The sequence below is a fragment of the Phodopus roborovskii genome, unplaced genomic scaffold (assembly GCF_943737965.1).
Source record: "Phodopus roborovskii unplaced genomic scaffold, PHOROB, whole genome shotgun sequence".
Taxonomy (NCBI): domain Eukaryota; kingdom Metazoa; phylum Chordata; class Mammalia; order Rodentia; family Cricetidae; genus Phodopus; species Phodopus roborovskii.
Window position 1 is genome coordinate 408,125 of NW_026125543.1, and position 22,504 is coordinate 430,628.

General features: G+C 37.8%; 1 protein-coding gene across 3 annotated transcripts in view; it reads left to right on the plus strand.

Moving 5' to 3' along the window:
- The window catches only part of Trpc4 (transient receptor potential cation channel subfamily C member 4), a 160,040-nt gene that overhangs the window by 37,813 nt on the left and 99,723 nt on the right, over positions 1-22,504 (plus strand). For all 3 annotated transcript variants that reach the window (XM_051176934.1, XM_051176935.1, XM_051176933.1), the window contains exon 2: positions 1,094-1,498. In XM_051176934.1, the coding sequence (XP_051032891.1) occupies positions 1,121-1,498 (378 nt within the window). In that variant the 5' untranslated portion in view covers positions 1,094-1,120. The remainder of the gene's footprint in view (positions 1-1,093; positions 1,499-22,504) is intronic.

The following is a 22,504-nucleotide window of genomic DNA, read 5'->3' on the forward strand; positions in this document are numbered from 1 at the left end:
TTGTCAGCTTCAGCTATATCTTTACTGCATCCTCCAAATTAAAAGACAAATTTCAAATGAACCCTTCCCTACATTGCACATATGGTCATTTCATAGAAGTGGCAGAAATGAAGGATGCCAACTTTCAATTTTACAGTATGTTCCTGGTGCATTCATAATGTACTAAGTATATTCATATTATATTCTCTCTGTGTGTCTTTTTTTCCATGTTGAGTTGCATGGTCTCATCTTGACAATTAATGTTATCAGTATCATTCTTTCTCCCTCACTAAATTCACTGACAAACAGAAAAAAATAAAGTTGCATTCACTAGGGTCAATGTTATTGAATTGACAGTAGTTTCAGTAATTCACACTAACATGGTAAATACTAAATAATGTTATGAAAAGATTATTTTTTCTAACATGATGACACTCTACAGCCATAGCAGCAGCTTCATAATCAGCAAAATTCATAGTGAATGGTACCTTTAAAACTTCCTGATGGGAACCTAAAGGCATAACTTCTAGTTTTTAAAGTGCTTTGCAAGAATGTATATAGGCACAAACATATATATTTGTATACATGCAAAAATACACAAATATATATGTGCATGTAAATATATATGCAAATAGCTTCTTAAAGTTTCTAGTTGAAGTATCTACTAAATGTTACTTTAAAATCATAAGATAACTGTCTAATTGTAGATTAGAAATTGTTGAGCCTAAAGAGATGGCTAGGTGGTTAAGAGCCTGGCTGCCTTTGCAGAGGGCCTGAACATAGTTCCCAGCACCTGCATGGTCACTCATGATAGTTTGTAACCCCAACTCCAGAGGGTCCAATGTCCTCTTCTGTCCTCTATGAACAGCTGCATGTTATGTGGTGCACATAAACTCTCACAGGTGCACACATAATGACATTTTAAAAGAATAAATGTTAACTTCTCACTTGTAGGCAACTGAGTAAATATCCATTTCCCTTCCCTAAGGAAAAGCATCTTTTACCCATTAGTAGGGACACTATGGTTGTCAATAATGCTTGCTTGTCTGATAGCACATGTGACACCTTGGCAGTGTGCTGATGCTCACAGTTTTCTTTCTGTGTGTGCTTCCAGAGATGATGGACTAGCATGGCCTAAAGCATGGCTCAGTTCTATTACAAAAGGAATGTCAACGCCCCCTACAGAGACCGCATCCCCCTGAGGATTGTCAGAGCAGAATCTGAACTCTCACCTTCAGAAAAAGCCTACTTGAATGCAGTGGAAAAGGGGGACTATGCAAGTGTCAAGAAGTCGCTTGAGGAAGCAGAGATTTATTTTAAAATCAACATCAACTGCATTGACCCTCTTGGAAGGACTGCTCTTCTCATTGCCATTGAAAATGAGAACCTGGAACTGATTGAACTGTTGTTAAGTTTCAACGTCTATGTGGGTGATGCACTGCTTCATGCTATCAGAAAGGAGGTGGTTGGAGCTGTGGAGCTGTTGCTGAACCACAAGAAGCCAAGTGGAGAGAAGCAGGTGGGTATGAAAGCTCATTTGGTTCATGTTTTTAAATTTGTAAACACCCTGAATGTGTGTGTCTGTCTGTGTGTGTGTGTGTGTGTGTGTGTGTGTGTGTGTGTGTGTGTGGTGGGGGGGGTCCTTTGATCTTATTTCATTTCAACATTCTGAACTATCAAACTGTAATTTGTTGGATTATTTTCCTATTTAAACTCCTTGCATGTTTTGGGTCACTGCATCTTCTGGAAAAAGTGGATACCACCATCTAATGTTGACATTGTCTTTAGCACACTCTGAAGGTTTCTGATAAATTAAGTCATTCTTAATGATGCATAAATAACTGCTAGAGAGAAGCTTGCTTTGCCTATAAGAGGGTTACAACATATTTATTAATGGCAGAAGTGTAGCAACACTTTCTCACTAAGAAAGAAATGATTGTAACCACAGTGGGTTATGTTTTGTTTACTGTCTATGTTTAGCACTGTAAAAATAGGGGGACCATAGATGGGAACAAGCAAGGAATGTTTTCACCTGTCTGGATTTTTTGCTTTGTCACTGTCCTCTCCTCTATCAGAAAGGCCTGTTTGATCCCTTTTCTTACATATTGACTCCTTTACTTCCTTGCATCAAGGCTAATGATGGATTAATTGCAGATGCTATCATGGCTATAAAAATCTGCCTTTCAAATTGGAATCTTACAAGATGTGTCTATTTCACTTCTAGCATCTTCTGTCATGTTTGACAACACAAAGTTTTCTGTGTCTGATAAATGACAGTGTTTGAGGAGTCACATACCCATTATTGTCTTTGCTTCTCTGAAGGACTTTCTATCAGAATCTTCAGAGTTAGGTTGAAAATTGTAGCTGAGCATCTCTTCGAGTTCTAAGATACCTGTGTCTCATGATGCATTTTCAAATCTTTTCCTTATTCACTCCTATCTCTTCTCTGAGAACCAAAACATTGATAAATGAACACTCTAAGGAATCATACTTCTTCACTTATTGCTTTGCCAGTTTGGTTATTGTTTGTTTCATATACAGTTGTGGGTTATCTTGCTACACTATTAAACTTCACTGATAGGATCACTGACCCTTGAAAACTTAAGTTAGCCTAGATTAGGGCATACAAGTTGTGTGGTAAGTAACTCTTGCAGACATACTGTTATATCCCAGTGTTTCACCACTAAATAGAAATCTGGTTTAATAGGTGTAAGCTAAGATTCTACTCTCTTAGTGTTAGAGTTACATCACTGTGACACAGCTTTGAAGAATAGCCAGCTTGGGGGAAGAAAGGTAGATTTTCACAGTTTCAGAGATTATGCCAATGGTGCTCAGCTTTCTCTCCATGGTCCTGTGGTAAGACAGAACAACATGATGGAGAAGATATGATGAAGAGAACTGCTCACCTCTTTACAAGACCCAATAGAAAGGATGAAAGACACAGGGGCTAGAGACAATCTACACCCTTCACCGGCATGGCTTCCATGATCTCTTTCATCTTGCTAGGTCCTACTTGCAAGAGTTTCTGTCATTTCCCAGTAGCCCATTAATCAAGGCATTTATTGCTGAAATAATGCATTCATGAGTAGAAAGCCCTCAATCACTTCCCGAAAGCTCTGCCTTTGAAAACTGCCACCCTGGGACAAAGACAGGAGCTTCTAGGGAACATTGAAGACCCAAGCTGCTACCCTTTTGGCTTTAAATTTAGGTCCATAATCATATCCAAAGGATCTAGGTGTTTTAGTAGCAACAAACTATATTCTATACCCTCTTGTTTTAAATTTGTTTAGGTACCCATAGGTCAGATGTTAAGTCTTCCATGTAGCCCAGAAGTGTTTGGAACAAAATAGCCAGTTAATGTGTTTTTCATATGTTACTGAAGAAACTCATCATTTCTGCTTTCTAGAAGGTTCTCCAGTGTCCCTTTATACAATGATGTTTGTGCTAACCAGAGAAATCTTGTGTCTGGAGAAGGTACCTGCTATTATGAGAGTGTTTGTTGGAAAATGTTCAACTTCTGAGCTAAGTCCTCATCTCACAAGTAGGTCCTGGCTCCTTACAGGCACTTGGACTAGGATTATTAATAGAAAGTAGTAAAGGTTTGCAGTCTGCCAGGGCTCTGAAGCTTCCCAGGCCATGTGTTTCTGGAAGATGTCTCTCACATGCGTCTTCTGGCCAAGAATTCCTTTTCTATTTGTGCATTTTAGAATTCGACTTTGGTGAAGGATAATAAAGGAAAACTTTGAACTTGGTGATTTCTGAAGAAAAATCTTAGGCTGCCTTAGAGTTCCTGGTATACCACACAATGGAGATGAGGCATTGACAGCATGAATGTACAACGTTAATCCATAAAAGTCCATAAAGGATGGGTTGAGAGATGTCTATGTGTTATTTCATTAGGTAACACATCTTTTAGACACAGATAACATCTCTTGGAATATCAGTTTTCATGCCTTATGTGACATGAGAAAAAAGTATGTTTTTGACTGGGCCTTTCCCTCCCTCCCCAAGTGTAAATTTTTAGTTAAGGTTTGCATTTATTGAAATCATCTTATGTGTTGGGGTAATATACACAATTCTAGATGTATAGATACATATTCTTCATTCATCCACAAATATTTTGACACTTAATCAAAACTAATGTTGAGGTAACTGGCTTATTAAATCATAAAAACAGTAATAATCTACTAGGTTTGATAAATGTAATTGTAAGTGAAAGCCAAGAAAGAGGTTCTAACATAAAACCACTAAAATATAAGTATTAGCAAATTACTAAGATCCTGATGTATGCTGTGATTTATAGACATATTATTATTTTTATAAATTTGTCACAAGTTACATTTTTCCCTCTGAAAAAGACCCAGTGTTTGGTGGCATACTAAAATCATCAGTTCTTGGAGACTTCAAATGAACTGGTGTACTTCTTAATTACACTCACAGGGGAGCAATTTCTGGTTTAGCCTGCTAGGCCTTGTGCTGGAGCCTGAAGAGAGACAGTACTCCTGTTCTCAAGAGAGTTAAGCTGTATGTTATGAAGGAAGAAATGGAAAAATCCAGTATGGAATTAAGAATAAAGGTGGTCACAACCGAAAAGATGAAAGGAAGACTCCTACAATCTTTATGAAGTTAAAATAACTGGATTTGATGAACACATGTTATTACAGTGTCTAGGTTGTTAGAGAGCATGAGACAGATGTAAAGGAAAAATATAGGGTTGTTTGGTTTAGTACCTTGGGAAATAATAAAATAATTGGCTGAAGTAGACTCTATGAGAAAAGGCCCAAGGGATCAGATTGGATATATTTAGGTTCTAATAGATATTGATATCTCAGAGGTAATTAGAATTGTTGGTCTAAATGGGGTTTGGGTAAAGAGATAGATAACAAAATAAGGACAGCAAAGTAAATAAATCTCCTGTATCTCTGTAACTCCTAATGTAGATTTTCTCCTTTTACCTTTAATCTTCACTGAAATATTTGTGAGTTTTTAGCATATCAGTGTAGCTTTTAATGAAAAGGTTTACTCTTCCTCAGAGAAGATAATCATATAACTTCTGTATTATGCATTCTGTATTCATAAATCTGGTTTTTGCATGTCAAAATTTTTTAGATTATTGACATAATAATGAAAAGAACAGTAGCTGATTTCTTTAGTACACTGAGAGCGTAGCAAACCCATGGTTTTTGACAGCTGTGAAGGGGATACATTGTATATTTTCACTGGTACAGCTCTCTCATTAGCATCCTTACTTTGGTGTCTTCTGATATGTTGATTTTCTGAACTTTTCTATGCCATTCTTAGCCCTTCACTTCCCTAGAGACAGTAGCCAAGGATGATTTCTCAATCTTGTCAGCTGATTGGTTACTCAACTTTGAACTGTTTCCAACTGACATTCCTTGTGCTTGTCTTTAGAGGCCAGATCGCTAACAGTGACATTTGTCCCAGTGTATGGGTATTTGAGGGCAGAGCAGGCTTTCCCACTCTTTGTTCACACCAGTGGTTCTTAGCCTTCAGCATCCTCAGAACCACAGGTTGGGCCTGATGGATGCTGGGTCCCACCTTCGGTTCCTGACATAGCAACTTTGAAAGGACACCCTGAAATTTATACTTTTTAACAAGTTCCTAGAAGAGGCTATTGATTGTCTGGACATAAAACTAAGAGAAGCTGTGACTTAGGGGATGCTAAATTGGTAGAACACACACACACACACACACACACACACACACTTGTCTGTGATGCTAATCTGGTTTTGAGGAGATTCCAACTAATCTCTTGAAGTTCTGTTAGAATGATATTGCTGATTAGTTCAACAGTGAGATCCTAGAGGAGTTCAGCTGAAGATACATTGATCCTACAGCTCTACTACAAACCATTTAAGGACTCTATAACCAGGGCAGATCTTGAAGGCATATAATCCAGCCTTTTATTTCAAAAAGATGAAGAGGGAAGGGATGAAGAGTGCCTGGGATTTAGCCTGACTGAAGCATTTGTCAAGACCTACCAACCTTGATATATGACAATGAAGGCATTAATGGTGGCATTAGCTACAGTAGCCTGCTGTGTTGCTAGTAGCTAAATTAATTTACTTCTATAATCTTTTTTAAAATATCTACTCCACTTTATGATGGTAAGCACTCCATTATCCCCTCTTAATAGGTGAGGAAATGAAAGGACAATATGTCTTGAGTGACATTTCCCAGGTGGCAATGCCAAGAATCATCAGCCTTAAAAATTCTGGGCCCTTGAAAATAACTACTCACCCACTTGGCCTGACTTTCACAGCATCGCCAATTTGAAGAGGAAATATTTGAATTGTTAATTGTTCTAATTTAGGGTACAAAGTAGACATATTAAAAAGATATCCAGGTCTGATGTTTTTTTAAATTTGTCCTAAATATTACAATGCCATTTTATGTTTGCTTGCTCAATAAATATTGTGGCTCTCCATGTTCTTTGCCATAGCCATCACATCTGAATAATAGTCATTAGAAGCTGTGAAGTATCAGGGAAAGATTATGAAGTATCAGGAGTAGACTGAGAAAAGACTGGCCTATGGCCCTCATCTCTACTTCTAGTTTGAGAATTCTGCATCTCCCTGGGCTGTGGTTCTGTAACTGCAAGCTTATTCCCACCTGGTTTTTAAAGCCCAGTGATGCTTACATTTTGCCAAGTCACTTTTATAAATTTACATGTGATGCCAAAATAATAATGCTGCTATAGCTGCATTACCTCTCCCTTTCGGTATACACATATAGACTACCAACCCAGAATATCTTGAGAGCTAAGTTAAGCATTATCAGTTTGCCCTCGAAGATCACATGGCTTCTCTATTCCTTTGAAAAATATAATATTTGCCAATCATAACCCAGCTCACGATGAGCACAGAGGACTTCAGTTTGCTCTTTCCTTTCTACACCACTGCATATAGCAGATGGGCTTACAGTCTCAGCAGTCTTTCCCATCTAATCCTGTAGCTTTAGAAACATTAACTATTAGCAGATCAGAAAAATCAAAGGCTGTGAAATGGAATCCTGGCATTAGCATATTAATGTGAAAACGTGTCCAAGCAAAAATACCAAAAACTAGAAATATAGAACCCTTCTCACTGGCTGTGGATATTTAGTAAATAAATCCCTGGGTACTGGGAAGTAGACCTGTTTGTTAACTAAATACAGTATTTTTTGTTGTCTCTATATGCTTTCTTTCAGACACTCTGAAAAAGTTTATTCTGTTTTTTGTTTGTTTGTTTGTTTTGCTTTTTTTAAACTAAGCTTCAGCAAAAGCCATTTGCCTTCCACACTCATAACTTTCATACAGGGATTATTAAATTATGTGTTGACTAAGATGTAGTCAGTCTAGTTTAGTTACAGCATAGGTTCATTGCTGTAATGAAAACTCTGTGACTGTCCTTCATGGCTCACCTAAAGGTGGCTTTCCCTGATTTTTCTCATGACATCCTGTCCAAGGTCAAGTCTGGGATATCAACAGTATGCACACAGTCTAAATCTGTCTACTGCCAGTAAAGCAAATGAGCCCATAATCAGCTATCATCAAAATTCACAGCAGGCAAGAGAATGAGATAATGGAAGACAAATAAATAATGAGGAATAAAGATGTCATTTCTCATTGTAGTGGCATACTATGGTAATGCCATAAACAGGAGGATGTCAAAGCAGCAGGATCGCCATGGGTTCAGGGCTAGCCTGGGCTACAGAGTGAGACATCATCTCAAAAATGCAAAAAACAGTCTATTTCTCACCTCTTCAAAATGTGTATCCCTCTTTGAGATCTAGTGACACCAGTCAACAATTCTGCTTCATTTAAACTGTAGTGGAAAGTCATCAATAAAAATGCTGTACAATGTTTTATCTACCTCTAGAGTTAAATACCTAAAAAAGTCTCTAAATTGGATTCTTTTGTTGTTTTATTATTTAGTGTAGTCAATATTAATAAGTTCTTTGAAGATATGAAAAATAGATTGAGTTTTGCTATTCCACAGCAGGGAACTTTAAAGCTGTAACAATACATAGTCTGTGTATAGTCAGCTAGCCGACGGCAATCATGAGAGAACTAAGGTAGTTCTAAATGGTATAGCATGACCCCTGAGAAACTGTTAATATGATAATATAGCTTCAGCTAATTAGCTGTGTTTGCTCATGCACAAGTCACCTCCCTTGTCATGTGAAGGCCAGCAGTTACCCATAACCCCTTGGGCATGTGCTGCCTTGTCCTGTCAGGTCAGCACAGCACCACTCAGCTCATATATTAAAGCAAAGCATGCCAGACATGTCAGGAGCCCACAGAGCCATGGATTTTTACCCCATTTGAAAAATTTCAGGTAAAAAGGCAGCACAGGTTCCAGCTAGGAAAAGTCTCCAAGTGTGTAGACACCTCTTGCTCCTAGTGTTAGATTTCCTAGAGAAACAACACCTGCTTGTTGGCACAGAAACTGAGTCCTGGCAGACAAACTGAATCACTCTTGGAACAGAGGGTGTAAGAACATGTCCCAAGAGTTCAGAAGGGAAAGGCCTGGATATAAACTCCTGTTTTCAAATTTCATAAAATCTGTATAGTCATTTAAGCCCTAACTTTCACACAATGAAGAGGTTGCAGTCCTGCTGTTCAGTCATGACAGAGATTTGACAGTTAAAATGCATAACAGAGACAATGGAAGCCCCTTCGCTTGGATAGCATTTGAAGTTTACTATGTTCTTAAACTCAAAGCACTTAAGACTTACTATACTGAATTTCATTAAAATGTCTGTCCATCAAGGACACTAAGTGGTCCCCAGAGCATAGCCTTTCAAACATGGCCTCTGATGAAAAGCTTTGGGGAGGCTATTCATTATTATGAGGTCTCCAACATGTTATAAATGTTGTGATAAGGGCTGGAGAGATGGCCCAATGGTTAAGAGTCTTAACAGGACTTAAGTTCCATTCCCAGTAATCATATCACCTGTAATTCTAGCTCTTGGGGATCCTCTTCTAGACTGCGGGTACATTAGCAAACATACATACTGACACACATGCAAATATGTAAATAAAAATAAAGTCATTCTAAAAGTCATAACTAAATCTGCAAATGCACTTCAGTGAGAATTTGCAAATTGAATTTCTCAACTGATTATAAAATTAAAAATAGGTCATTGAATGTCACTGGGTACATTTAGCACAAGCAGAAGTAGGAACTAGAAACATCTATCTATACTATGGCCAGAATGAGTGATCAATGATTTGAATATGCTCTTCCAAGTTCCCTTGTTGCTCTTCCCTCTTCTTGAACAAAATGAATATTACTGCATTAATATTAGAACCACAAGCAGAGGGGGAATTAGAATTAGAATTACTTTTTTTTTAAGCTTGCATGAAGTGTTCTCATTTTCATTGTCATCATTTGTCTTTTGTAGTTTCATCTTCTAGATCAATCTTCTAGATCAAGTTCTGGATGTCCGTGTTTCACATGGGTGTTGTTTGAATCATTTATTAGAAGTACTGGACAGATAAGCCCAGTCATGAGCTCTGAGAATGCCAGAGCTCAGTGAGTACAGCTCTCTGAGAGATGGTTCAAACTCTCACACAAAGTGTATATAGGTATTAGAGGCTGAGAAATGTTGATAGCAGCAAAAGGTATGAAATCCTTTCTCACTTACATGAAATGACAATGGGTGGCTGACTGGCTTTTCCTTTACATGATTCTTGCCCTGGATCATGTGACACCTAGTTACAACATTTCTTCTTGGCTTCTGAAATCTCTGATGGCTTTGTGTGAAATAGTGATTAAGTTTTATCAGTAGGAAATGCTAGTGCAGCCATACTTGTGTATAGTAACATTAAGAATAAAATGAAATAGAAATAACTATTTATTTGGACTACATATTCTGGATTTTATTTTTGTGTGTGTGAATGTTTTGCCTACATATATAAACATGTGTGCCTGGTGCCTACAGAGCCTAGAAGAGGACATTAGATTCCCTTGCAACTGAAGTTCTGGCTGGTATATGCGACCATGTGGGTGCTGAGAATAGAACCCACGTCCTTTGCAACCACTGAGCCACCCCTTGAGCCTCATAGCACATTTTAAAATAGTACTGGGGGCCTACAGAAGATCTAGCACACATTTGTTATCTCTTGAGAACTCCAGAGGAAGCTTTGTGGGGAGTTCCTTTGTTTTTGCCATTTGATAAAGAGTAGCTAACTTGACAGAGTCAACATGAGTGTCTAACTACAGCTATCTAGAATTAGTTTCAGCATTCTTTCAGATATTACAGCCTATGAGTGTTCAAGTTCCTTATAGACAATGGTCTATATTTGCATAGAAACTGTATGCAAGAAATCATCTGTAAGTTACAGACAATACTGACTGTAACTCTTCAAAGGCCTGTATGTTAAATGTGTGATCTTCAGCCTTTAGAGCTATGAGGAGGTAGGTGATTGGAGCTGTTAGACTTGGAGCACAGTGACAGGCCTTCAGGTTGCTGGGTTCATGCCCTTTCTCTTCCATTCTCTCCCTGGGTCTGTGTGAAGTGAATGGGTCACCCCAAAATGCATGCACATGCACATTCCTATCATGACACCATGGCATGCTGCCTCACCTCAGATCCAAATAAATGAAACCACTCCCAGCTTGTGAGACCAAAGAAACTTATTTCTTTACAGGTTAATTAATATGTCAGCGGAGTGCTACAGAAACAGAAAATCAACCCAATGAGTACTGTAACTTTAATGTCTAATAAATTCTTGTACTGTCTGGAGAAAATCAAGCAAAACCTATATTCAGTTCGGAGGCCATTTTTAAATTTTGCAACTGTTTCCAATCCACTGTGGTTGGCCGAATCTTCTGACACAAAAGGCCAACTGAACTTAACTGGCCCCCTTTCCGGCTTCCTTAAGGACAGCATTGAATTAAGAGCTCATTTTTACTAGCTCTTAACAGGAGTCTTACAAACTTCATGGGACACTTATCTAAGGCAGTCTCTATTAAGTAATAGAGTTGAACAAACGAGAAACAGATGCAGAGATATGGGTAGCAAAGGGAAGAAAGTCTGGGTTGGAGGACAGTGCTTAACTGATAGGAGTAAGACTGCGAGGCACAGAGCTGAGAGAGAGCCGAGTGCAGGTTTGATTGCTTTCACTGGCTTTACTAAACTCCTTCTTTGGTCATCTCATAAGCCGCCTCAGCAAGTGAGAGCATGCCACAGCTTGGAAATAAAACCTGGTTCTTGAGCACCCTGGCTCTGCAGAAATATCCCGAAACCCATTCAGCCAGAGGCTCCTGGTATATGTCAATAACAGTAAAGTCACTGGATTCACAGAACTTGCCCGATTTCCTCCTAGACGGCTGCACGAAGAGATTGGCAGTAATAAGGGAGGCACTGCTGGCACATTGAGAAATTGCTGGGAAGAGGGAGGTGAGAACGGCACATTAGCGCGAGTGTGGGAGATGAATGTCAGGCCAAGCATACATCAGTGCTCTGGTGGAAGCAGGGATTATGCCAGCAGCTTGTTTCTGAGCTGATCCGTGAAGGCTGAGACTCTGCAGGGACACTGCCATCTTGCTGGAGGAGTATATTCTACAGTCAACACAGAACTCTCTCCTCATTTGCTTTTGTTGAGATGGGGTTAAAGGGCCTAGCTGCCCCCCCCCATCAACCTTTATCACTGTTCTATTCTGTGCACCTCAAGTGTTTCTATAAAAACATGAACTTCTCTGTCACTTTCCCTACTCTGTGAGTGGCCCCCTAGTGACCTTACACACCCCGCTCAAATAGAACTTCATAATAAAAATAGCAGAAATGGAAATACTTTGCCTAATAGAGATGGTTTAGTGGGTTTGGAACAGATCCTAGAGGTCGATGCAGTGTGTATTATCAGTTACACATACCTGGAGAGATGCACACTAAAGGAGATGGCATGTTCTGGTGAGGCTGTGGTTTGGATCACAAGTGCTCTCCTAGGGCCAGTGTGTGGAAGGCTTGGCCCTCCGCTGGTGTGGAAAGCTGGTGCAGTCTTCACAGGGCAAGGTCAATTGGAATGAAGTTAGGTCACTGTGGCTATACCCCTACCCTTTATTGTTTACACTCTGCTTCTGGGCACCATGAGGTAAGCAGCTTTGCTCTACTCTGCAGTCTATGCCATGGCCCACTACCTCACCACAGGTTCTAAGCAAGGAGGAGAATTACTGTGGGTGAGACTTCCATTTAAACCAATTTTCTCAGAAGTCTTGTCAGTGACGGAAAGTGGGAAAGCAGTGCAAAGGCTCAATATGAAATTGTGTGCTTTTTCATTTTTTTCTCTTCAGCCCACCGTGTTAGTCAGCTCTCCATCAGTGTGACAAAACAACTGAGTTAAAATACATCTTTTCCTATTTGCAAGTTTTCAGTCTTATGTTCAGAGAGTTTTCTGTTCATCGTGTGTGCTTTGTTGCTTTTGGACCTGTGGTGGGGCAGTGCGTAGTAGGGTTAAAGAGAAAAAAGTTTACTTCATGGCAGCCAGTGGGCATACATAGGCAACAACCCACCCACAACCCCACAAGTACATTTAAAGTAACTGACTCAATCACATACCCAGTGTTAGCTAGTTTATAGCCAGGCATTTGTCCCTTGTCCTGTGCGAGCCTCCATCAGTTTTTCCACTGCATATCTTAGGACTGCTCTGGATCTCTCCTGCCATTCATTTTAGGGCATTTTATCATTATAAGACATTGATGCACTTTTGCTGCTATAGGGTCCATTTTTTTCCACTGTTGTTGTTATTGTTTCTTCTATGACTGAGAAAATTTTTGAGTGAATTGCCTATATTTATCATATTATTTCTTTAAATAATATGAAATTAAACTGTTGTTTAAGTCTGTAGTAGTGTACCACCACATTACATCAACAAGGTCTCATTTTCTTTTACTTATGTGTTTATGTTGAGAGAGGGTCTCTATTACAGAGGAATGTGGTATGAAGATTCATGGCATTTTGTTCCTAACTTCTTGCCACTACTCCCTCCAATGTATAGGACAATCCAGTGTGATATGCTACATTTTATTTATTCATGCCTGCATGTATATATGTGTATCACATGTATGCAGTGTCCTTGAAGGCCAGAAGAGGGCATCAGATGCCCTGAAACTGGAGTTACAGATGGTTGTGGCTGACATGTGGATGCTAGAACCCAAGTTCTCTGCACAAGCACCAGTGCCGTGAACTGATAAGTCATTTCTTCAGCTCCCCAGTGTCACGGTTTTGACCAACTGAGGAGACTCGGGCTATTCAATTTTTGACAGAGAAACTTTGCAATATGCATTAAAAATTAACATACGTTGTATTTGTTCCATATTTTTGTTGCCTTCATTGAAACCTCAAATGACAGGATTTTGACATAACCCTATCAACCTTCGTGAATGTATATCTGCATCCATTCAGTTCTAACCAATCCAATGAAGAGAATGTGAAATAGAAAAATGAAGAATAATTTGGAAAGATTTCTAAGCCCTAAAAGATGTCTTAAAATGTTCTTTTCCCAAAGTCCAAAGTGAACTAAGTTTATAATGTGCTCATTTGTGTATTTAGAATAAAATTGTAAGATGGAAAATATTTGGAAAAGGAAATTTACAGAGCACATGACAGAACTGACCAGAGTAATTATGTTTAGCCCTGAATGGCAAGCATCAAACCACATTAGCTAATTATGTACTTTTCATCAGGAAGCACACCATCAATCATCAATGCAATGAAATAAATGCATCTAAAAAAAAAGAAAGAAGAAAAAGAAGCAAATTAGTTATACGTGGTGAGAGAAATGCCAAAGGCAATTATTATAATTATTTATACATTTTTTTTACATTTTTTATCTGTACAAGTATATCATTTTAAATCTGGTTTAACATGGTGAAAGAAAATATGTAACATTTGGGAATTTTTATTTTTTTAGTAAACAATGGTTTTAGTTGGTTCCATGTTCCTCCAAATATCTTTATTTTGTTGCTCTTTATGTTTTCATGCAAGTCTACTATGTGAATGTTCTGTATTTTCTTTGTCTATTTATGTCCATAGATATTCAGTGTGGTTCCATTTTCTGGTCGCTTTGAATAGAGAATTTACAGTGTGTGTGTGTGTGTGTTTATTTCTATAGTATGTTGACTTGAGGCCTTTTGGTATGTAATAACTAAGAATGGTATAGTGGGTCATATGGAAGCTTTTTCCAATCATTTTATAAAATTGTACACTGAATTTCTTAGTTGCAGCATTTTACATTCACACCAGTGATGAATTAGTTTTCCTCATTCCTAATGTCTTCATCAGCATTGATTAATCATATATTTTCTTGATGAGATCCAATCTCAAAGTGTTTTTATTTTGAATTTACCCTATGGTTACATATGTTGAAGAGCTTTTCAAGTCTTTAGTGACTATATTTCTTTTACTTAGAATTACAAATATAGCCAATTGCACATTGATTGCATGATTCAATTTTTCCTGTTTAATGTTTATACTTCTTTATATGTGGTAGATATGGATACCCTGTCTGATATGTAGTTGGCAAAGATTAATTTTCCAGTTCTGTACACTCTTTCCACTGTCATGATTGTTTACTGAGAAGAACCTTTTTAATTTCTTGTAATCCCATCAGTCAACTCTTATGATGAACTATCTCCTGTGTTGTTGGAGAATGTATCAGAATCCGGTGTGTGCCTGCATCTTAGATTGTTTCCCTTTAGCATTTTCAGCATTTCGGGTCTTATGCCAAGGTCTTTGGCCTCAGAACTATTTGTTAAAGAGGCTATTGCCTGTTCAGTGTATGTTTTTTTTTGACAAATTTGTCAAAAATTAGTTAAATCTATCTGTCTAGTTAAATAATCCTCTTCACTTGGTCTGTTTTAATGTTTCATGGCATAGTAAGCTGTTGTCATGGTTCTGTGACCTAAATTATTGTCAAATATTGTGATATTCTGAGCATTGCACTTGTACAAAGGGTTGCTTCAGCTATCTATGGTCTGTTTTGCTTTCAGTTGAACTTTGTAATTATTCTGTTCTGTGAGGCATAGAATTAGAACTTTAATGGTGATTATATTGAATCTGTAGATTAACTGTGTCAGCATACCCATTTTCACAATATTCATTATACCAATCTATGGCCTTGATAAATTCTTTGTATGTGTAACTTGAGTTCTAATAGGTCTTAATAATAAAAAAAGCTCAGAGTCAGATGTAGGGGTAAAAACTGAAAGGTCAGAGAGGAAGAAGCAAGCCACAGCCATACCTTACTTCAACAATTTCTCAGCTGAACAGAGAGTGAATTCTGTTTCCTACCAACTGTATTCCTTTCTCCACCTAACTATCTCACTTCCTGCTTCCACCTACTTAGTGCTAGATTAAAGGCATATACCATCCTTGTCTGGCCTCTATGATAAGCTCATGGCAAATTCCACTCTCTGATCTTCAGACATGCTTTATTTATACAAACAAGATAATACCACACACACACGTTCTAGTATCTTCAATTTATTTTTCTTCTTGGTTAGTTCTATTACTGGACTTTTTCTTAGTATGAATTAAGTTTCTCTTTCATTTATTTCATTATTTGAGTTTATTATTCACACATAAAAAGGTACTAATTTTATAAGTTGATGTTGTAACATGATACTTTACCAAAGGATTTTTGGATTAGAGAATGTCCTGGTAGAACGTTCAGGTTCTTTAATGTTCAGGGTCATATCATCAACAATAAAAATAATTGATTTCTTTCTTTCCTCTTTTTATCATTATACCCAATAAGAATGAGGAGAATTGCTACTCTTCTCTTATACAAGAGTCTAGAGGAAATGCTTCTAGGTTTTAACAGTTTAAAATAATATTGACTATGGGCTTAACATTTATAATCTTTGGTATGTTGAGGTATGTCTATTCATAGTTTCTTTAGCATTTTTATCATTAAGGAGCACTGGATTTTGTTTAGTGTCTTTTCTGCATTGATAAAAAATAATCATTGAATTCTGCAATTAACTCTGTTTTTGTCCTGAATTATACTTGTCGATCAGTATATATTGAACCAACTTTATATTCCTGAAATAAAACCAAGTTGGTGATGTTGTATGATCTTATCAATGTGTTCTTTAATTTTTCAAGAATTATACTGTTAAAATTTACAACTATATTCATCAAGGAAATTCACTTATAGTTTTCTTTGTTTTGTCTGTTTCATTTTCCATTTCATGGCAATACCAGCTTTGTAGAGTAATCTTGGTAAACTTCTGTTCCTTTGTGTTTTATGGGAGAGTTTAAGGCACATTGGTGCTAGCTCTTCATTAAATGCCTGCAACAGTTCAGTGTTGAATCTATTTGATCTTGAGTCTTTTTCCCATTGGGAAGCTCTTTATCATTGCTTTAATATTGTGTAAGATTTATTTAACTATTAAAAATGTATTGCTGTTTTAACTTGCCTACCTAAGGCACCTGATTGGTCTAATAAGAAAGGTATGGCCAATAGCAATGGAGGAGTTATAGGCATGGCTTCCAGGCAGAGAGAGTAAATAGGTAGAGGAATTACATTTGAGGAAGAAAGAAAAAGATGTCAAGGAGATAACATGGACTAGCCTGCCCGATACAGAGGAAGCAGGAAAGTAGGACAAACAGAATGAATGAAATTAAAAAGCTCCAAGGTAAAACATAGATGAAAAAAAATCAGCTTAAATTGGGTTAAAAGAGTTAGTGGAACAGGCATAAGTTAAGACTGAGCATTCATAATTAATAATGAGTCCCATTTGGGAGCAGATTGGCAGCCCTCCAAAAATTCCAACTACACTTTAATCTTTGTCATTGTTTATATTATTTATATATTCGTGATTTCATTTTTGTAGGTCATATTGTCCAAGAAAGTACCATTTTTTCCTTATAGATTTTCCATGGACTACAGTGAGGATTATATATCTTGTATAGTTTAGATGTGGTGTTCTAGAGATATCTGTCGGGTTCATTTGATCTATGGTGTTGTGTAACTCTGGTATTTCTTGGTTTAGTTTTTATTTTGAATGGTCTATTGAAAGAAGAGAACAGAGTAATGAAATCATCTGCTCTTACTGTGTGAGGATATATTTGAAATTTTATGTCCATTATTTTTTTATGAAGTTTAAAATGCTGATGTTTAGTGCCTATATTTTCACAATTGTTATATCTTCCTGATGAATGGTTCTTTTTGTTAATATATACTGGCCTTTGCTATCTCTTGAGAACAATTTTGGCTTGAAGTCTACAATACCAGCTATCAGGATAGCTAGAGTAGAATATGTTTGATTTTTGTTCTTTTCAAATATTGGCATCCATCTTTGGACATTCAATTTATAGATGTCTTTACCAGAGGTATATTTTTTTAGAGACAACATAGGAGTGAATATAGCTTTATAATCCAGGCAGACATTGTATGTTCTTCTATTAGTGGGTTGATACAATTATACTTAAGTTTATTATTGACACATATTTGCTAATTCTTATATTTTTGGTTGTGAGCTTAGCCTTTAATGACTGAGCCATCTCTCCAGCCCAATATTGCTAATTATTGTTAAAATTTTTTTTCTGGTGGCTTAGACTTGTATTTTTCCACTTTCTTTCCTGTTAGTATCAGACTGGGTTGGCTTGTTAGATTTGATGGACTAATTCTTTGTTGTCCTTTTCATTTGTTCTAGTTTTTCTTTGCTGGGCTCTTGTGGTTGACATTATTATTATTCTTTGTATAGTACATTCATTTATGACTTCAGTATGCTGCTTTGTCCTTATTGCTTCACTTGATTTTCCCAGTCAATTAAAAAAATACAGCTTTTTAGTATATCCCCATCTTAATTGACAGCTGTTTCCATTCTGGGTTAGATATAGGGTCAACCATAGATAGTACCCTATATTGATAATTGTGCCTATGTCAGTGAGTTGATACTTTCCCCTTATAGCCTGTGCTTTGTGCTCTATCTGCCTCTCTCTGTCTCTCTCTCTCTCTCTCTCTGTCTCTCTGTCTCTCTGTCTCTCTTTGTATGTGTGATACATGCATTCATGTACGAGTGTATCTGCATGTGTGATGTTTGTTTTTTTAGGTGTATGTTCATTTGGGTACATGTATGTGTGTATCCATGCACAGTATATACATATGTGTACATGCAAAAGATCACCCTTGGATTGGATGTCATTCCTCAGTTACCTTCCTCTTTGTTTTCTTTGATTGTCCTGGTGTGCTGCAATTAGGTCAGCGAGTCCCAAGGATGCACTTTTTCTACCTCCCCATTCCAGGGATTGCAAGTGTAGGTCACCATGTGTTTATTTTGTTAATATGGGTTGTGAGGACAACTGAGCTATCCCTTCAACCACTTGTAGCTTTGAAAATTGTTTCTTTACCCGTAATTTTCCCTCCTGCCTATGATGCCTCACAACAAGTTTCTCTTGTTGTGCCTCATGAAGAGATTGTCTGGTCCTGTCTGAGTTTCTGAATGCCTATTGTGTTTCATTGCCTGTTTCTAGTTCAAGCAATTTTCTTCCTTAGCTTTATTTAATTTCTCATGTCTTTCATGTTTATCTTGGCAGTGTCTTGATCATATCTTGAGTTATAGAAATATTCTTGTTTTTCCCCCTTATTTGTTATTGGAGTCATGACTCTTCTGCAATCTGAGCCTCTCTTGCAAGGCACCTGTAGCTCATTAGGCACATTTGTCATCCCCGCTCCCAGTTTAGTTTGCTCATCTTTTGCGAACTCTCTGCCCCAGTTATAGTTTGTTTTGTTATTTTGTTTGTTTGTTTTACTAAGTTTTGTTTTCTTTAAGGATTTAGATTCAGATTTATTCTTCAGAAATAATTTGTCCAAAACCTTCTGATTACAAACACATCAACTCAAATCTTGGCTTCGCTTAACCTGCTTTGCTTGCCAAATATCAGTCTGAACTTCACTCCACTCCTATTTCCCTACACAGAACTGGCATTGGTTACTGGCAGAATTATCTGTAGGCTCATGATTTTGTCCCTGCTTCTTTTTTTCTGGAAGGCACATTCCAACTCTTTCCACTCGCTTGTGGCTTCACAAATGCAATAGTTTAGTTCTTCATTGTGGCCTCTCACCTGCACATAGGCTTTCCCTTATGCCTTACTGTAGTGTGTATCCTCAACATGTGTCACCCTCTCATGGTGCTAGTTGGAATGTCAGGACCTCTAATACATGGGATCAGTGAGAAGAACTGTGTGATGGGTAGTATACTATAAGGTTAGTGAGCCTTTATGACCATTGTGATGTGCCCCACAGACCCAACCATTAGGGAATCTACTGTGGACTGAATCTTCTAAACTTCAGCCAAAATCAACTTTTTGTCCTTTTAAGTTGATTATCACAAGTTTTCACTACTTTCCTCTCATAGTATTATCTGGCAAAATTCCAGTCTTGTAACCAGGAATCTAGAGAGGGTTGACGATAGGCCATCTGGACTAGTTTTGTTCTGAAGGCATGATGATTCATTTCAAGTGAGTACATGTGGCTCTGACTTGTCTTCATGTTTAGCTCCTTTTTCCTTCTTTCCCCAGATGTGCAACAAGACCATGAGACATGTTTCCTACTTTCTGAAGAATTCCTCTCATTTTCCTTGTATTAATAGAATCGATTGTTAAGAGGAGGTTCAAATACTTATCCCACTGTACCTCCCTCAGCATCTTGCATTTCCCACTGCACAATCTTCTGCTTTGCTGTCTGTTTTCTCAATACCCTTTACAGCTCATCTTCTCAAAATCTAAATTTTGAAATGTCAGAGAGTTCAAATCTCTAACTACTATTTTCTCCGTACACTCACTTCTCGCTTGCAAAATGGCATTCAGGCTCACGGCTTTAAATACTACTTATATGTGGATAACGGGCAAGTATGGAAGTCCACATTTCTAATGTCATGTCAAGGTTAACTTGAAAACCTTTTGTGTCTCTAACCGTCTTCTCTAAGAATGTTCTCAAGAAGTCAGCCTGTGCTCTGCTCAGGTCTGGATGTTCGGCCATCCTTGGTCTCTCTGTGTGGAATTTCATCTCACATCCCATAATATTCCACTATCAAATCCCAATAACTTCACTTTGTAACCTATCCAGTATTACCCCACCTATTGAGTTCTCCACTGTGATTCTCTCTTCCCTTGATGCCTGTCATCTTCCTCCTTAGCGTGTCCTTCATTTCTTTAGTCCATTCTCAACGCAAGTGCCAGAGTGGTTCTACTTCAGGTGGCCAAGTTGTGTTGTCTCTCTGCTCAAAATGTCCCAATGTATGTTCATTTCACCATGAAGTAGCATCCACAGTTCTGGAAATGGGTGAAATTGCATGGGTATTATCTACATTTACCTGATATTGCCATCTATGTTCTTCCACCACACGCTGTTAGGCTATTTTAGTTGATTAAAGCTTTAAGCAGACGTTTTCATTTTCAAAGCCACAGTCCTCTCTTCTAAGAATGTTCTCCCTGTAGTCACAAACTTTGCTTCACCCTCTCATCCTCCAGTGTTCTGGTTTCGGCAAAAGGGGTTAACCTAATCTTCTGTCTTCAATGCTTCCTTCCTTCTCACTCCACTGTAGTTTTCTTTGTAAACCCTATAATTTGACATTCTTCCATTGTTAATATGTCCCTCAACTTGTTTACTCGGAGACTGTGTCTTTATTGTTTCTCTGAATCTTCATTCAGAGGACATTATCACATTGTATATTCCTAAAGGTTGACCGAACAAGTGGCAAGAGCTCCAGCTGCACCAAGCAGTTATTGAATGGCCAGAAAGAGAATTTCACATACACAAACCACAGTCAATGCAAGCAGAGCAGCTAATGCTGAGTAGAGAATACTCACATGAAAAGTAAAGGCGCTAGTTTATTGATGCTTAGAAGGAACTTGCTCAAGAGTGGAATGGACTCCTGTCATCTGGTGAGACTAAGAACTACCACAGAAACGACAGTGATGCTGGAGATGACAACTACAGTAATGAAAACAGATTATGCTTTATGAAATACTATGTGTATAATGCTTTTATGACGAAATTCAACTTTAGTCATTGAAAGAATTTCAAGTGAAGACTATACACAGCATTTTGCTGTTGAGTTGAGAAAACTGAAGATTTACAGGTAATTTTCTTAGGTAGCATTCTGCAAATTGCAATTAGTAGAATACCTACGTTCATACACTATTAATAAAAAAAAATAGATATGGATGTCTAAGGACCAGGAAGTTCCAAGAAAGGAGATGGCAAAACATAGTCAGGATAAACAGAAACTCAAATAATGGTCCAGAGTTAGTGTATAATTGAAATTTAAACTCAGCCTGTTAACATCCTATTAAAGGTCATTTAATTGATTCTCCTTCACTGTAACTTATGGTACCTATACAGTGAGAGGATATTCAAGCTTATTATTTTGAACATGGCCATAGCAATTCACCACAAAGATCTGTATGCTTTGGGGAGACAGCATGAAATTCTAGTAATAGAACACCTTCTCAACCTTGACATACATACTTATGAAACTGCCTGTCAGGAAATGGCTATTCTACCTTGCAGATGAATCCAGCACTATAATTGGAGCTGTGTTTATGTGAGGAGAAGCAAATGAATCTGGAGAAACTGAACAAGACAGTTCTCTGCTCTTTCTCCAAACAGTCTCAGGGTTGTCATACATACCTCCTGCTGTTTTGTGATTTATAGAGATCAACAGGCTTTCACCTTTTATCTTTACCACAACCCTGTGGGAATAAACTTCCAGAAGTATTTGATCTATGTTAATGAGCAAGATTTGAAATAAATGTCTACATTAGAAAATGGGAGTGTAGAAATGAAAGGATATTAACTGGTTTTATCATTTTCATGCAGCTCAAAGTGGTTGAGGCAGGATTATCATCATATCTGGGTCCTGAACAATTCTCAGGCTGCCACAGTGGCCTTAGCCAGAAGATACGTAGTTTCAGGTCTGAAGAGATGCAGCAGCAGAGGTTAGGATCACTTGCTGCACTTCTAAAGGACCAGAGCTTGTTCCCAGCACCCAAGCCCTCAGCTCACAATTATGTGTAACTCAAGCTCTGAGAAACCAGCAACTTCTTCTGACCTCCATCAATACCTGTACTCATGTGTAAATACTCACATATAATTCTGGATTAGTTTTAATACCATAGTATTTCAAGTTTGGCAACATGTTAGAAGCATAGAACATTTTGGCATTCTTTTAATTTTCTTTGTGTAACTGCTAATGAGAAATATCCCAGCATTCTGTGTTGGGATGCTTTGACTTTTCTCCCGTGAGGAAGTTGTTTATAGTTATCCAAGTGACTCTTCCCTGGCACAGAACTTTCTTTTAGGTTCGCTGCTACTGTAGGTAATGTGGACAGCGTGTTTCCTGTGTTGCATGTGTCCTGTACTGTTGTTTATTAGTTCATTTTCTGAGTTTATACTTGGTATTTTTCAACATCACATGCAAGGACTGAATAATAAAATATTCAGGTTTCAATTCCATGTTTACATTTTTCTGAGAGAGTTCTCCTTAACACCAGGACTACACAACTATTT